We start from the raw sequence: 17,088 nt of genomic DNA on the forward strand, positions 1-17,088 counted from the left end.
CCAGTCCTCCTCTCCACACTGAGATCCTGGCTGTGGCATATTGCTGTGCCTAACCTCCTGCTCTGGGCAGTGGGAGACCCTTATCTCCATCTCCCCTTGATATCTGTCCAAGCAAACACCTTCCCTGGAGCTGCAAGGCAATGCCCTATGCTCCTTGACCTCACTGCCTTGCTGTGCTGCCTCAAAGTTCTCCTTTGTCACTCAGAGCTTTATACACTGGGGTTATGAACCCACGTGGTGTGTAATAACCTTCCACTGGCCTCTCCTGAGCTGTACCCAAACTTTACCTTCTGTTTCCCGTTGGGCATGGGTTGTAATATCATTAGGTTGAGGACTACCTTACTCTTTTTTTTTCTGTGTATATAAAGTATGTAACACAAGGCAGTTGGTCCAAGGACAGTGCTGTGTCTGTATAAACAGTTACCCTTGTTTGCATAAAGTTATGAGTGTGCCCTTCTGCTCCTCTTCTCCATATTTACATGGTAAGTGTAGCCTCAGTGAATACAGCCAGTGAGGCTGTGCACCAGTTAGCCCTCTGCAGTGAGAGACCACTTGAGCACCCTCAGTGTTTCAAGACCAACTGAACTTACAGTGAAGCCACATGAGCTGCGTGTTTGTGGCATTAATTGCCAATGCAACACAATTCATTAGGAAGGTCTCTCCCAGCTGCTGAAGCTTCCTGGCTACCTGGAACATCAACTGGATTGGCCCATGACTATGGGCTACTAATGTTGAGAGAGTTTTTCTAGCAGCAGCTGTCTTCTACATCTTACAGGTTTGGCCAAGATAAAATCTAGATTTCCAGGTAGAAATCTCATTTAATAAAATCAAAGGAATTCTATGCACAGTCTGGATCCTCCCATTTCTTCTCTTCTTGGAGTTGTTCCTGACATTTGGCATGTAGAAACCAGACTCATGGCTCACAGTGTGTGGCTTTCACTAGTTTTGCACCGTGTCAAATGCCACCATGCCTATTGAACATGAGAACAGTAATTTTTACAAAGAATGAAAAAAAAATTGTTTGCATGAGAGAAGACAGCTTTACAGGAACCTCTTCCTTCCTTTTTGGGTTTTACAGGTCTTTGTAAACAAGAAAAATTGGTTTGTAAAATGCTTAGCCTTAATCCTTGACTGCTGTGTCACATCTAAATCCAAGGATGCATGTAGCATCCTTGTTGTCATCACTGGAGCTTTTTTATGTTTCTAGGCGGAAAATACATGGTTTAGCTCTGTAATTCACTGACACTGAATATCCCAAGCTACACTACCTCTGTGAACTAATGCATCCATCTATTTTTATTTTTCTTCCTCTCCAGAAAATCTTCATGGGGTTCTCAAGTGTATGTGCATTTCCTCTTCTGGCTGACCTGTGTGAGAAGATTAAACAGTATGTATAAATTTTCAGTCCTTAACCAGAAACAGAACATGGTACATTTGCTTCCTTCAAAAGTCATCCTTAGCCAGCAGAGCTTCCCATACTTTACTTATGTTGGTTTCCTTTATAAAACCACTGTCTAAGAGTATAGAGGGAGCTTGCACAGAGTTCAGGTAAGATTCCTCACAGAGATCCTTGTGGTTTCTTTAGTGCTTAAAACATTTGCTTAATTTTAGCACATCCCAGAGGTCAAATATGTGACACACTCACAGATGTGGCATCCCCAAGAGGAAGCCACCTTTCTCCTGAGATTTTCTGAGCCCAAGAAACTTCTCCATTTCATTTGTTCACCCAATTGCAGTGCCCATGGCTCAGCGCAGGAAGGCCACCAGCACCTGCATAACTCTGTGAGGAACCTGAATTTAGTATCAGTTGTGAAGCACAGAACAGTCCTGAGATGTTTCAGAAAGTCAGGCAGATAGCATCCAGGAAAAACCTCTCATGACAGTGCTGACTTTGAGTCAGTTTCTGAGAAAGGCCAAGGCCATGAGCTGGGGTATTACTTGTAATGTGTATTTATCAATGTACTCCAATGACTTGGAGGAATACTCAAGGAAGTCTAAGAATAAATCAGGATTATCAGCTGTATATTTGACTGATTCAGCTGCCAAGACTAACTTGCTCACCTATTTCTGCTCATTTAATTGAAACTGCAAATATCAGGAATTTATTTGGAATGGGTTGATCAATATGAAAAATCTTGCAAGTATCTTTTGAAATGTTAGTCAGGACACATAAGCTGAGTTTGACCCTGCGAGTTCAGACAGTGGAAGTGGGAATAAAATTGTATGTCATATGTTGGATTGCATGTGTTCGACTCATCTCTTCTGATCTCTCCCTCATGCACTCTGTCTCTCTCACTGTCTTTGCTTTTTTACTTTCCTCTTTCTGTAGCTACAAAAAAAAAAAAAAAAGAAAAAAAAAATATATATACAAAAATAACTTTTGCCACAGATTTGATGTGTAGTTTGGTTTAGAGACTGCAGGTTTGACGTTGAAGCCATACAGGAGTCCATCAGCCTCACCTCCCAAGCTCAATCAGCAGCTATTGAAATACAGGATTTGCTCTTTTGGGCAGGATCACTTTGCTGAAGTACAAGCACAGAGCCACAACTGAATATGGAGCAGTGAATATCATGCCAATTATGACCTATTCTGTACGCTGCACTGTGGTTTTTACTTTTTGAATAGATTCCCTTTCATATCTAACACTATGGTTTTTGTTTTTGCTTTTTACAGTGTTCTAAGAAATAAACTGCCTTTTGAAGATTTTGATGGAGATAAATTTAGTACTTTCCCAGTAAGCAAAGCCTTTCCTTTGGTACAGTAATCCCTTGATAATGAGGATGTCTCTGGGATTCCTCCTACTTTCTGCAAAGCCTTATCCGTTCATGTGAAAATAGGTATAGGAATAAAGTGAATGGAGGGGTTTTTGTCATAAAATGTCCCGTTTCTTCCTGGATGAAAAAGCAATCATTCATGTGTGCCACCTGGGGAGATACTCACATAAAGCTGTGCTCCCTGCAGAAGCAAATTGCTCTGCTGCTGAGTGGTTTGTTTACTGAATTAATAAGAGCTGAAGTAAAGTCATATTAAAAAAAAAAAAATTAAAAACTTGTCTTATTTCTGCACCAAAGTATGCTAGGTGTCACTTGCTAAAGCTTAGCAAAGGGACTCTGGAATACAACCTGTTTGCTGGGTTTTATTCCTACACCTTGAGTTAGATTCTCATTTTAGATATTTTAAATTAAAAGTGCAAGAGTAAGAATGACTGTTCTATCTGCTGTTTCTCCTGGCCTTTAGACACTGAGGGGCTATCACTGGCGAGGCAGAGACTGCGATGACAAAAACACCACTGTGTACCCTGGCAGGCGGTAAGGATTTTAATTTTTTTAAGGGCTTCCTAATACTTGTGGCTTTGAGAAGAATGAGCTCCAGATTTTGCTTTGACCATACTCTTAGACAGCACATCACTGCTTGTTGCTTGATTTCACTGTGAGTGAGACCAGAGGGATTGACCAAGACCAGGGATGGGGCTCATTTGCAGGGGTGGTGCACACATTTCTTTCCTTTCTCTGAAGCATCTGCAGCTAAAATTGGTCAGACAGACCAGAGGTGGAGAGGGAAACCATGCCAATGACTAAAAGGATGAGTTTCATTCAGCAACTTCCAGTATTACCTTTAAATTAATATTGCATTTTGCATTTGCATTTTGCTAGGAAAAATTGCCTCTCCTAGATCCAAAGGGGGGAAACACCCACCCTTCCATGCAGAAAGGAATTTCAAATTCCTTTTTATTCTTAGTGAAAAATGGCACTAGGGCTCTGATTTCCTGACTTTTTTGGTGACATTGTTTATCCTTTTGTGTCTCTGTTTTAGTCCTGATAATTGGGATGCAAAAAGTGACTCTAACTGCAATGGCATATGGGTAAGTAAATGAAGTTGCACCTTCCTGATTTCTGCTTCTCTTTTGTTCTCTCTGGTCTTTGATTTAGTCTACAAATGTTTCTTTTTTATTTATTCTTGTTTTATTAGCTGATATTAACAATTTGTTTATTGATGCTTATGGTTGTTTAAATTATAGCTTATATGATTAATTTAAATGTACATATACTTACTAAAATAATGTGATGGAAAACATCATTATTATGATGCAGTGCCTCCTGCAGGCAAGCATTCAAGAATAACTAAATTCTCAGCCTCTGTTTTGTACTACCATTCTTCAGGTGCTAGATAGATGTTATTATCTGCCCCTTCTCTTCTTCGACAGGGTGTTGATCCAAAAGACGGAATTCCCTATGAGGAGAAATTCTGCAAAGGTAAATCATTAGAGTCAGTACAAGAAACCATGTGTCTTATGTATTAATTTTACAAATATTTCAACATTTGCACAGTCATTCACAAGGCAAGGAAAAGACAACAGGCTTTACAACGTCATGAGAAAGGCAAAATTATTGGATTTTTTAATCTTCAGGATGGGCAAAGATGAAACTTGAAAAACACAGGCTGCTGGTAATTTCCTGCTAGAAGTCAGCTCAGTAATGAAGCTGAATACATAGATCAGGAACAGCAGCAAACAGAGATGTCACCTCTGCATTTTCTCTGGTGCTTGAAGACTGACCCAGAGTAATGGCCTTGGGATTTAGGAAAGCAGTTTAACATCTGCATTTGTCCAATTTTACCTCTTCCCATAAATACATACTTTTTTTCCAGAGAAGGCTTTAAAGGGGTGAAGTGATGGCATCAGCTGATCTCCCTGACCACGATGTGGGTGGCTTCCTGTGTGTCCACATTGCACAAATAAAAACCTCACAAAGCAGCCATGACTGCAGCTGCCACTCACCTCACCTTACTCTGAAATCAGTATCCTGGGGATGAACCATTGCCTGGCAAGGCTCCTCAACATTTTTAGATGAAAGGCAATCTACAAATGTTAAGCGACATTAATTATAAACCAGACAGATTGTTCTAGCAGAAATACTCATATGAGTAGCACATCAACCACCCAGTTCTGTTATAAGAAGCTTTGTGCAATTTTCTGAGTAATCCGATTTCCCTGAATGTTTAAGTACTTCTTAATGCATAATCTATGGATAGTAAAAATAAACACTGTCTGCACAGCAGAACCTCTGCTGAAATAACACACCATTGGAATACAACCAGGATTCTTTTCCGATTAGCAAGACCTCCCCCTGGTTTTCTTGCCCAGTCCCCAGTTGTTTCTCTAGGGTTGTTGGCAAATGCCTGATAGATGGTTTTTGCTGCAGAAAATCCTATTGCAGTGTCTGAACATTGAAGCCAGGTGAAGAGAGGTGTAGTCAGTCACCCTGGGACTCCATCACCTGCCACTGCTGTTCCTCTTTAAGTGCTCTCCAAGCTCAGTTTCAGTTTGCTCTTTCTGCCCATGTGACTAACAAAATGCATCCATCAGGTGCAGACTCGAAAGGGGTTGTGCTCTTGGGAGACTCGGCCGGCGCTCACTTCCACATCCCTCCTGAGTGGATGACCGTCACACAGATGTCAGCGGTGAGGAATCACGTTCAGGTTGCCAAAACCACTGATTGCCATTTGCTTTCTCTGCTGTGCTGCAGGTTGCCAAGGGGAAACAAGTACAAAATGCTTCATTGCACTGGAATTTGTAGTTATGGTCTCATGTGTCAGTCCCCTCCTGCACCTGCTCCTATGAAGATAAAAAAGCACAGCCCTGTGCTACTGCCGCTCCTCCGACATCTGTGCAATTGGGTCAGGGAAGAGTTTGGCTGCAGTGTCCCAGTGCTGTGCCAGAGACACAAACCAGGACATCTGGCTTTCCGTGCACGTGCCTGCAGCTCAAGGAGACCCGTGCTGTCTGTAGGATCAGACCTGCCATTAGCAGACTGGTTGGGATGGCTCCTTGCTATGAGAGTGTTTGCAGAAGTGACCCTGCTGACAGTCAGGGAACTTCTGCTTTAGGAATTTGGCTTTGAAATGACATGCCCTGGATTGTTTTCCCTCCTCCTGTGGCATATGTGAAATAGATCTCATAACTCCAGTGTTCAGGATTTGAGGCTTGTTGAACAAATGCATCCGCAGGTATTTGAGGGTCATCCAAGTATTTACAATAGATTTGTCCTTAAGGGAAGAGTTCCTGTGACCGTAAAATATCACTGCCACACCGATGTCTACCCTTGGGTGGTATCCCAGCACTTCCTATTTTCAAACAAGAAAATGCACCTGACTGTGAGCTATACTGAACCTGGTGCAGGTCACTGGCATGTAATGAAATAACTGAGAGGAAAAGATCATTCCAGCAAACTGCAATTATGGGGGTGGAGATAAATGCGCAGGTATGCTCCTGACCTTCATTGTCACTCCCTAGCGAGGGAGGACTGTACCTTGTCCTTCTCTGCACAAGGGTCTGTTGCACAGGGGTGAGCAGATAGATCATCATGGCCCACCTTTCCTGGTGAAAACCTGCTACTCCTCCACTGGTGTCTGTAGAATAAGGTTACGGACATTTTCTGGGGAACAATTCTTTTTCCAGAATGTTAGTAGTTGCAGCGCTGTGGGAGGTCTGAGAGTTTCATGGATTTTTTTCCACTTTTGCTCCCAGAGCTGATTTAAATGTTGCAGATTAGCTGTTGTTTTTCTTTGTTAAATGCTTATGAGCAACAATTAGAAGAATGACACTGATGACAGAACTGATGAAGAACATAATAAATTAGCACTAATGATAATTGAGATTGTCTCGTCTAATAAAGATGATCATAATACTGATGGAGATAACGATTCTGGCAGTAACACTGGTAGTAAAGCCATGTAAGCAAGACCAGTTTTAGACTGTGTCAGCATTTTATTATCACTGTAATGAAGATTTAGAAAGGATTTCTCTTGCTTGAAGCTTGCTGGTCAAGGTCTGGTAATAGCATGCCAGGCACAAGCTTCAAGGTTGGGAGCTGGAGTGCAGACTACAAAAATGAGTTTTGAAAGCTCTCTGTTACTGTCTGATGAGTGTACAGCAGCTTGCATGGGAAGGGAACTGGTGCTCTCTGTGTAAGGCCCAAAAAATATATGTGAGGTTTGGGATAGGAAAGAGCATGTTTTTTCCTAGGACTATTTGCAAGCTTTCCTACCAACCTGGCAAAAATAGTTAAATATTAATGCAGACACATAGAGAGCTCAGTTGTATAAAAACTATTACCTGTGATTAAACTCGAGCAAAAGTAAAAAGTTATTTCATTTGGAGCTCGCCATGAGTGAGAAAGTTGTCACCTGAGCACGAAAGTTCTAGCAAAACCATTTCTGAACCAATTCAGACTTTATCACTGGCTCTGCCTCTTGCTTGTCCTCTAGGTCTTGCTTTCTCTGTGGAGAATGTCAATAGCAGCAATTTAACTCCCTTGGGGTTGCGCAGGTGCAATACTCTTGTCTCTTGTGTTGTATTAAATGCCACTGGCAAATATCCTTCATCTCTATGCTTAATTAACAAATTAACTGGCTTCAATTATTTTTCAGTGCAAGGCTTCCCTCGAGGAGAATTTTTAAGCACATCCAGGGATGGTTTTGTGACCAGAGAGAGTGCAGAGGGTCTTTGTCCTAATCTTACAGAAAACATCTTTAATCTGTGACCACAGCAGGAATTTGAAGTTAGGCCCTGGAAAGGAGAGGATAAGGCATCAGCTTTGTGTTCCTGTTATTCCTTTGTGCTTTCTAACTCAAGACACTTTGCTTTGATTCTGGCAAAATTTCTTTGATAAGACACATAAAAATATTAGTTTGTCAAATGGTTTTATCCACGGTCAATAGTAGAGTAAGTTCAGAGCTTTAATTTCCATTTCAATAGACTCTCAAACCTCTACATGGATTTCCAAATAGCACTTCCTTGCTCCTGTCCAGATTTTTTATCATGTGTAGCGAAAAAAAGTTGTGTGCCTGTTAATTTAGGTTTATTCAGTGTATTATTTTATTACGTTAATGTTTTTCTATATTTTTACATACCCACTTTATGTGCTTTCTATATTTCACGTTTCTTATTTATCTTTATCTGTTTTTGTGTTTACATATACAAGTGTAAAGTAAAATTTACACTTGGTAACAATGCTGTGGGCCCATCTGCTGATCAGCACCACATTAGTGGCAGCTGTTAATTTAAAGCTAATTAGGTGCAGAAAAAATTTTTCAGGAAAGATGCTGAGTATTTCTTTAAGAGGTTCTGCAGAATGGTTGTTTTCCCTGATTTTGCTGCACGTAGCGTACCATGCAAAGGAGAGGTTATGATGAGTAAGGGAAGAAAGAGAATGTGAATGAGAAATTCACTTCAGGATGTTGTTTGGGTAGCTGAATATTCAACACCAGGGTGACAAGATGGATATTTGGGCTGAACAACTTTGGAATTTGTATGTCCATGCCATTGACTTGAAGAGCATTGTTGGGAAGATGTTTTACACTGGATTTTGGATTTTCTGGTCTAATTAGGAACTCACTGCCCTCTTAGCTTTGCCCTGTGAGGATCATAACCCCCAGTGTAATCCAGTGCAGGGGGACATGCTTCTGTGGTACATCTCATGTCATATGGGATGCATCAAGTTGCATCACTCAGTTTTTCCAAATCAGGTCTTCTAGGCATGCTCTGTATCAGATGGGGCACTCTTGTTTTCCAGCGCTATTTCCAAAGCCTTTACCTAGGAGCCACTCACATATACAGTTACCATCCTTCCCAGAGTATGTTCTTCCCACAAAGAGTATATGGAGACATTACTGCGTGTGGAAAATACCCCTTATGAGGTGGACAGATGTTTGAAAACTGCAGCTCAGGCATGTTATTTCTCCAGTTGAAACAAACAATCAAACAAAGAAAACAACAAAAAACCCCACCACTCTTTCCTGTGTAGGGAAAGTCACAGGTACCTTACACAAAGAGAATTATACATCTGTAAAAAGGGGTCGAGTCAACTATATTTTGGCTTTCTGGTCATCAGTAGCTTTTGAGTTTGTCAGACTTTTCTTTTAAAAGTTTCAGCAAGAATAGAGCTGAATGTTCATTCCTTTAACCTGGAAATTTGGACACTAAAAATGAAGCGTAAAGCAGTAGACATGCACTTTATAAGGTTTAGCAAAGCAGAAGAAATACTGGGGAGTTTTTTGAGGTAGATGGTTTTTGCAGAAAGCTAATATTGAAAACACTGGTATGTCTAGCAATGGATGTTGTGCTCCTGCTGCTCTGTCCATCTGCTTACAATTGACTTCCAAATAGCTACTAATTACAGCATTTTTCTGTTGTATGTCTGGAATAGAAGCAACTTTTATATCTCATTTTAGAGACATTTTTATTTTGAGGTAAAAGCACTATATTTATAAATGTGATGGAAATAATACCCTTTAGAAAGATGCATTTTAAAACTCTTGGATCTCTATTTTGTTGCTCATTGAAGAGAAAAATAAATCCTACATTTATCCATAGTCCAGTAAATACCTAATTGCCCGAAAACTCAAGGGTTTCTCAGGTATCATTAAAGTAACTGTTTTATATTATTTATTTCTTTTTAGCAGAATTCAGAATTTCTTTAAGTATGGATTCAGGATATCCCTAACACTTATCCCACTGACTTCTTTTTTTTTGCACTAGAAAAAAACCAGGATTTTGATGTGTGAAATTCTTGTTAAAAACATTATCTGGCATTCCTCCAAGTCCAGTGAAACGCAGGCAGGTTTCTCCAAGCTAGTATTGTGATGACTAAGATACTGCATTTTGTGGGAAATCGGTAATAATTTTGCTAATTTCAAACCTCTGTCTGTTGAAGATTTACAGAGCAGAAATGCAGTTCGTGCTTTTTAAAATGATAGGCTGAGCTTTTCTCAAGAGCTGTAAGGTTTGCTTATTTGTATACTTACAGAATAAGAAAGTTGTCTGTGGTACTTAATACTCTCACCAGGATTTGAACAGCGCTAAAGTCATTATAAAAAGAAATACCCAACTTTCCTTCAAATTAAGGTATACATCAATGATTTCAGGATTTCCAGGACTGGCATTTCTAAAGACTTGTGTGAGTGTTAGGTTTCCAGTGCGCTTTTGTATTCTGATTTTGAAAATCTCTTGCCATAGCAACCCTGAACCTTCTTTCACTTAAGCACAGCTTGGCATGTGTGCATTTAGCATCAGCCATGGCTTTGGCTGCTCCCTGCTTCAAGGTAGGACACATCTATGAGGGGAGGACATTTATTGAAATGAGACCCATCTAAAGCATTTGAGACTAAAATACAGCATTTGAAACTAAGTTGGAATAATTTTCTACTGATTCTCTGCTAAAATCTGGCACGTGGGCTGAAGTAGGTTTCTCAGCCAGAATAGTCTAGAGAATGGTATTTAAACAAGGCTGTGCTCAAGAGAGTTTTATGCTAAAAGTCAACACAGTTTCACCTCTAGTGTGGGACACATTTGCATCTGAGACTAAGCAACACACAGTCTGTTAGGCTGTACTTTCCAAACTACATCAATGCAGAATTTAAGGTTCAGCATTCTTCTGAATTTTCCATTAACTACTCATCTTCGCCCTTTGGACCTGAAATATCTTCAAAAGCCTGGCCCTTGAGTGCTTTGTTGGAACAGTGTCAATGCTAAATGTATATACAGTTTTCAAATGCAGCTATAATTTTGGGCTCAAATGTTCCTCTTCAAATCAATTTGCAACTCAGGTTCTGGAAAATTCATATTTAAGCCAAGCTTGTGGGGGGAAAAAAAAACCAAACAGTTAAAAATTATTGGGACTTGTCCAATGAAGATATTGTTTTGGAGTGCCAATGGGAAATAATGAGAGAACTGGTCATAAAACGATTTGTTTTAAAAATATTAAATCATTTTTATCTTTTTTTATGCACTTATATATGTGTGACTCATAAGAGATCGTGTCTACAGGGTTTTTTTCCATGCTAAGTGACTGTTTCTGTCACCTTTAATACAAACCTACAAGGAGGGAAATACTGCAAATGGCCAAGCCATGCTGTAACCCTCCACTTCTACTCATAGCTGTGCCCTTGGACTAAGTGCTTGTTTGCACACAAAACTAACAGATTTGAAGAAGGCAAATTTGAAGGTTCTCTCCAGCCCTAAAAAATAGGTATTTTTATGTGTATATGTATGTACACATACACACAAGGACACATATATGTACGTGAGAGAGAGAGAGAGAACAATCTGAAAGATAATTAAGACAGGCCCATTTTCATCTTGGTAACTAAAGCAGATCTACTGTTAAGTGGGTCAAATGTGCTGTTACATGCTTTAAACTGGCATCTGCTGTGCATTAGACTGCTCAGAGCATGGCTTCAGGATTTGTTTCCCCCACAACCCCCCCTTTATTTGCCTTTCCTCCCCTTTCTCTGCATCTCCCTCCATCCTCTTACAGCCAAAACCCTTAGACATATACTCAACCAATATACTCAAGTGTAGCTCCCATTCACCTAAACAATAATTCTCTGGGAATTAGAACTTGGTGGGGAGCACAAGATTTAGCTCTACTGTAGCTCCTCAGTCTGACCCTCCTGGATAAAGAATTACCCACCTGCTTGTTGTTTATAGCAGTGAGGTCTTAAGGAAACCCCACAATTTCTTGAAGAGAAAATGAAGCTAATAAATTATATGGATTAAACCAGCCTGTAAGTTCTCTGATTTTATATTTTGACCTTCTTTTGGTTATTACCTTTTTCATCAGCAGTTTTTCCTCTTTATGAGCACACTGGATTTATACATTTGTCTTTGCAAGTGTATCCCAGACTAGGAGAAGCTGGAAATTTACTCCATGTTCTTGTCCTCCTGAGGTGACACAATGTATCAAGGCTATTTTCCTAACCTTCCATGATTTTTGGGACATTCAGAAAACAAAGTGGAACAGGACAGGGCACTGTGTTTTGAATGTGCAACATGGCTTGCATCTGTAGAGAGGCTTTCACAGGGGCACTCACTTTAAAAAAGTGTTAGGGACTAGTATCAGCAAAAGAGAGAAGGGCAAAGGGTGCATGTATTTGCACAGGAAGGTTATGTCAGATGATGTGTTTTCCTCCTTCGTCCCTGCCGTGCTCAGAGGCCTTTCTGACTCTGTTGCTGTAGTACCGTCCCCAAAATTTACAGTGAGGAGCAGGCAGAGGTTTTCAGGGGATTGGATATCCCCAGCTCATCCTGCTGTAGAGGGCAGGGGAGCTTTGAGAGAATTTGACATTATGCATTTACCATATTCTCTGGGGACATCAGGCTGTCATCTGTGCCCAAGGCTGACCCACCTTTGGGCAGGTCAGATGCTGGAGCAATCAGCTCCTGCCTTGGTGGTCTGCACCTGCAGTACATGCTTACATCAGGAGGATCTTTGGACTCTTTCAGGAAAAAAGGGTGCCAGGACCTGCAATTCAGATATCTCCTCTGCTTTTGCTTCCTCCATCTCTTCATATGCCTGTCTTACAAGAGTCAACTTTTTAAGTGTATGCATACATAATTACCACTACTAGCTGTAGTTACAACTGCTGCTGTCTGGCTAATGCTCTGGCTAAGAAGTGTTCAAATTTGCTAAGAGGATTTTATGTCTGTGAGGGTGAAACTGTGTTGATTTAAAAACTTCTCTTTCAGAAATCATTTGCTAATCTCCCCACGGCTTTCAGTGACGAGCTTGACTGGCCCCAGTTCTCAGAGATCACTGGATTTCTGAATTCCACCATCGGGTAAGCCAACAGACAGGGTGGCCAAGTCATAGCGAGTCTCTAGGTCTCTCAGAGCACAGCAAGAAAAAAAACAAAACCGTGCTTGAAAGGAAAGAGAAAAATACTATTCAGCTCTGCATCTGCTCTTTCTGAAACCAAGATCAGCACTGGATCTAGGGTTTTTAAAATATACTGTCAATATATAAGCAAGTCTTCCTGAAATGCAGGGTAGGTTTTAGAACTCATCAAACTGTAATTTAGAAGGAGAAAAACCCCAAAGAAATAAAAAATAAACTAGTTTTTTTACAAAATTCAGGGGAAGGAGAGCATTGCTGAAACTAACAAAAATCAGCCTTTCTCTTTTCTTTTTCTTTTTTTTAATCTTCCTCTCTCCCTCATGTTTCTTTTTTGCTGCTGAAACAGTGGAATAAAGGGTATCCCCATGGTTATTTTGTAGTGTTCCCTACTGGGGGGAAATCTTTCTTCTCCCCCTCCCACACCTCTTTTTTTTATTTAACACATTTAGAGGGAAATAGCAAAAGGAGAATTTGAAAGAGTCTGTGACCTAATTTGCTGTGTTAGTTTGGCTCATGTGGATGGGGAAGGATGCAGGGATAGATGGGAAAAAAAGTATGTCTCCTGCCAGAAGGGAAGGAAAATAAAGTCCAAACACAAAACATCTTGAAATGCCTGCAATTCTAACTGTGAAGTTTAAAAAAAATCTTTTTATTAATCATCTCTCTGGCCAGCATTAAGAGGCCTTTGAATCCTGCAAGAGCCGTAGGATACAATCATCAACCAGTGCCTGGTCTGACCTAAGTTTCAGATAATTTTTATTTTTTATGTCTAAGATAGGTCAGGCATACAGCTGAATGCCAAACCAAGCATGGGTCAAGCCTGAAGAGGCTTTCTACCAGCAGAATTTAAAAGTTGGCAGAATACATTTTTTTCCAGGAACAATACCTGTTGCACCATATACTTGGACTTTTGTTTCCCTTTTTTCTCCCTGTGCAAAATCCAGGCTCTCAGCCTCAGCTACATTCACACAGTATCTGCTTTAAGGCAGTTTGCTTCTTGACAAGCCAACAGGAAAGATCTATGCAGCCTTCTGTATCAGAGCCATAGCAAAACTGACCTTTAAAATCTGCTAAAATGCCCAGCCACTCAGTACACAGCATTTGTCTGGGCTCCAAAGAAACTGAGGCTCACAAGTGATCAGAGCTCAGAACTGCCCCTGAAGTTGTCAGTGATAAGCCTTGGTCCAGTGTTCAGTTTTTAATCTCTTCCACGCCTGGAAGAAAAACAAACAAACAAACAACTGCAACTCAGATAGAAATGACTGTGTACTTTTGGCTGGGAGCTTGGTCTTCTCATCACCCTTTGGGCTGTTATCCTTTTCATTTTCTTTTTCATTTTTCTCAGCAGTGCAAAATAAAGGAGAGAACTAATAACAGTCAAACATAACCTGTTTTCAGATTAATCTGTCCAAGATTTATGATGTTGGGAAACAATTGCCCTGCCAATGTTTCTTCTCTTTTACTTACCGTTCCATAACAACCAATTGAAAAGTCAATTTGTGAACGACCAACAGAATTGTTTTGATAAATGATGTACAACAAAAAGGTTTTTAAACACCTTATCTGAAAGACCAGGATAAAGGCATTGTTCCTGGATGGAACAATGTCAAAGAAACTCTTCATCGATTTATAGTTTCTAGGAAGATATCTTTGCTTTATTTTAGGCCACCCTGTTTGAGATTAAAAAGATTTATGACCACAAAAAAAGAGAGATGGTGAAATAGTAGCATATACATAACTGGGCTACTGAGTTTATCAGAGACAAGAACATACTTCATTTTTAATATCAGCTGTATTTTCATCATTATCATATGAGTTTAGCAGTTTGTATTTTCTCAATTTATTTCAGAGGCTGGACAGACTCTCTGTATCTACGTTTACGCAAGAGAAATCGCTGTAATCACAGAGACTTGCAGAACATTTCCCAAAATGGTATGTTACATTTTTAAAACTTTTTTATTATTATTTTTAACATTACCAGTGCTGATAATTGATGCTGCATTAATGAACATCTGTCAGGAACAATGCAACACCTTCTTAGTTGCATGCATTTCTTATGGACAAATAGAGAACAGCACTTAGCACCTTCTCTTCTGGCTCTGAGCAGGGAGGTGTGTGGCTTCATCCCTTTTACCTATGTGCTAAGAATTTCCACTGAATTAAAACCAGTGTATTCCACTGTAACTCTGTGGAGGTTTTCCTGACCGTGGCCAAAAGGGAAGATTTAGAGGGATGTCACTAGTGGTGACAGAGATAAAAGGGCTGCCCTTCATCTCCTCCAGAGGCTGTGGCCTGGTCCCTGCTTGCTTGCACAGCCCTGCTCTGTACTCCTGCAGGGAATCCTGGGGGGGGCCTACACTGCACCCCACGGTAGCACAGGGCACTCACTGAGCTGCCACACCAGCTGCCAGAGTGGGCACAAAGCGGCCATCAGTCTCACAGCAAGGGTGCCCATGACATCCTGAGACATCCTTTGGGGACCAGCGAGCAGAGATCCTCCTGAAAAACTGAGGAGGTCGGTGGTGCTGGCATCTTAATGTGCTCTGAGAACCAATTTTTAATAAATAATCAAAGACATAAACCAAACTTAACACTGTTGGGTTTTGATTAATTAATTTTGTGGGGCTGGCACACATCATCTTTCTATGAAAAAGCATTATATATATATATCTATAAAAGATCCACATAAATATGCGGCAGATCTGATCTACCTAGAATTAAGGAAAGTGTCTTGCATGGTACCCCAGTGTGCAGTGAAGAAGAGGAAGATTAATACAAGAAATAAGAAGTGCATAGAGGAGCAACTAAGCAGGGAAGAGCAGTGAGTTTGAGAGCAAAGCCGTGTCCCTCCTGCGTCTCTCCTGAGGCTAATGCTGCTTAACATTTGGAATGGTGACCTTAGAGCAAAGACCAAGGTACATGCTTGATGGCTTCTATGAATGATGCAAAATTGCAAAGTATTAACCATCCTGGAGCGGGACACATCCTTACACAGGAATAATTTAGATGAACTTGGGAACAACAGTGGCAGGAATTGCAGCAAATACCATTGTACAAAACATGCATGACAGAAGTAGTGATGAGACTTCTCTGTAAACTAGTGGCCCACCAGCCAGACATGGTGGAGGGACAGAGGCTTTGGGGTGCAAAGAGAAATTCGAAGAAAGCATCAAGAGTGCAGGGTAGCAGTGGAAAGAGACTAAGGAAGTTGCAAGATGCATCATGCATGACATTTTCTCTAGAGACAGGGAGGCGGTCCTTCCTGATACAAGTCCTGATAATACCTCAGATTTTGATCCCATTCGTCTAGAGAGGGCTGACCTTGATGGGGATACAGGGAAAGGTTTTGGGGAGGATTAGGGCAATGGAGACTTCTGAAGGGATGATAAGACATGTTGACATTTGAACAAAGCAAAAATTAAAGGGTGTTATCATTTTGAATTCTTTTGAGGCATAAACATCACAGAGGTAGAAGGATAGTTCTGGTGCAAAAACATGGGTTTTCATTAATCTTACTTCTTCTTGGAGGGAAAAATTTTTTTAAAAATTTCACTATCAAGGAGTGAAAACCTAGAATAATCCTTAAACCAGAGGAATGAAGGCAAACAAGAAATCCTGAGTTGTCAGAAGGGTTATGTGAAGGGGTAACAGTAGTCTTCCTTATAAATTGATGTTTATGATGTTAGCTTTTGTGTCTTGGATTAGTTAATGTCCCCAACAGCATGTTTAAAAGATACTTGATTATGCTGTGATTATCCCTTTTTGTTTCTATTGTATTTAATTAATTTTCATGCTTCAGAAGCTTGGGAAGATTTCTTTTCCTCTGGTAGAAAATTTGGCTATATGGGATGCTCTTCCTTTCCAGCAGATGGTTCATGTTGGCTACAAGTGAGGAGCACTGCTGCCTCTAGAGCTACTTAGAAACTTATTAAATGTTTGGAATTTCCTGAAAAATTTAGGAGCAGAATGGATCTGCCCCAGCCCTCCACCTCCAACAAACAGATACATATAAACATCTCTAAGGCAGGTGCCAAGAGGACAGTGCTGGACTGTTTTTGGTGGTGCCCAGTGACAGGATGAGAAGCAATGGCCATAAGATAAAATTCAAGAAGTTTCACCTCAACTTGAGGAAGAACTTTCCACTGAGGGTGGCAGAGCACTGAACAGACTGCCCAGGGATGTTGTGGAGTGTCCCTCTCTGGAGACATTCCAAACCCACCTGGACATGTTCCTGTGTTCAAAGTGACCCTGCCTTGGCAGGGGGATTGGACCAAATGATCTCTTGAAGTCCCTTCGAACCCTAACAATTCTGTGATTCTGTGAGTCTGTGGGCATGATGCTCACTTCCAGGCTTAGGTGGGCATTTTCACCTTAAAAATTGCATTCTGGTGCCAGCACCAATGCCACTGGCAA

The 17,088-nt window shown here is 40.7% G+C and overlaps 1 protein-coding gene across 2 annotated transcripts in view; it reads left to right on the forward strand.

Annotated features, from left to right (window-relative positions):
• The window catches only part of AOAH (acyloxyacyl hydrolase), a 76,499-nt gene that overhangs the window by 32,164 nt on the left and 27,247 nt on the right, over window positions 1-17,088 (forward strand). For both annotated transcript variants that reach the window (XM_042042853.1, XM_042042852.1), the window contains exons 7-14: window positions 1,317-1,387; window positions 2,675-2,735; window positions 3,239-3,309; window positions 3,815-3,863; window positions 4,206-4,254; window positions 5,367-5,461; window positions 12,528-12,619; window positions 14,525-14,607. In XM_042042853.1, the coding sequence (XP_041898787.1) occupies window positions 1,317-1,387; window positions 2,675-2,735; window positions 3,239-3,309; window positions 3,815-3,863; window positions 4,206-4,254; window positions 5,367-5,461; window positions 12,528-12,619; window positions 14,525-14,607 (571 nt within the window). The remainder of the gene's footprint in view (window positions 1-1,316; window positions 1,388-2,674; window positions 2,736-3,238; window positions 3,310-3,814; window positions 3,864-4,205; window positions 4,255-5,366; window positions 5,462-12,527; window positions 12,620-14,524; window positions 14,608-17,088) is intronic.

This window comes from Corvus kubaryi, unplaced genomic scaffold (assembly GCF_017639235.1).
Source record: "Corvus kubaryi isolate FWS band 111438036 unplaced genomic scaffold, C.kubaryi_AGA036_p1.0 37398, whole genome shotgun sequence".
Lineage (NCBI taxonomy): Eukaryota > Metazoa > Chordata > Aves > Passeriformes > Corvidae > Corvus > Corvus kubaryi.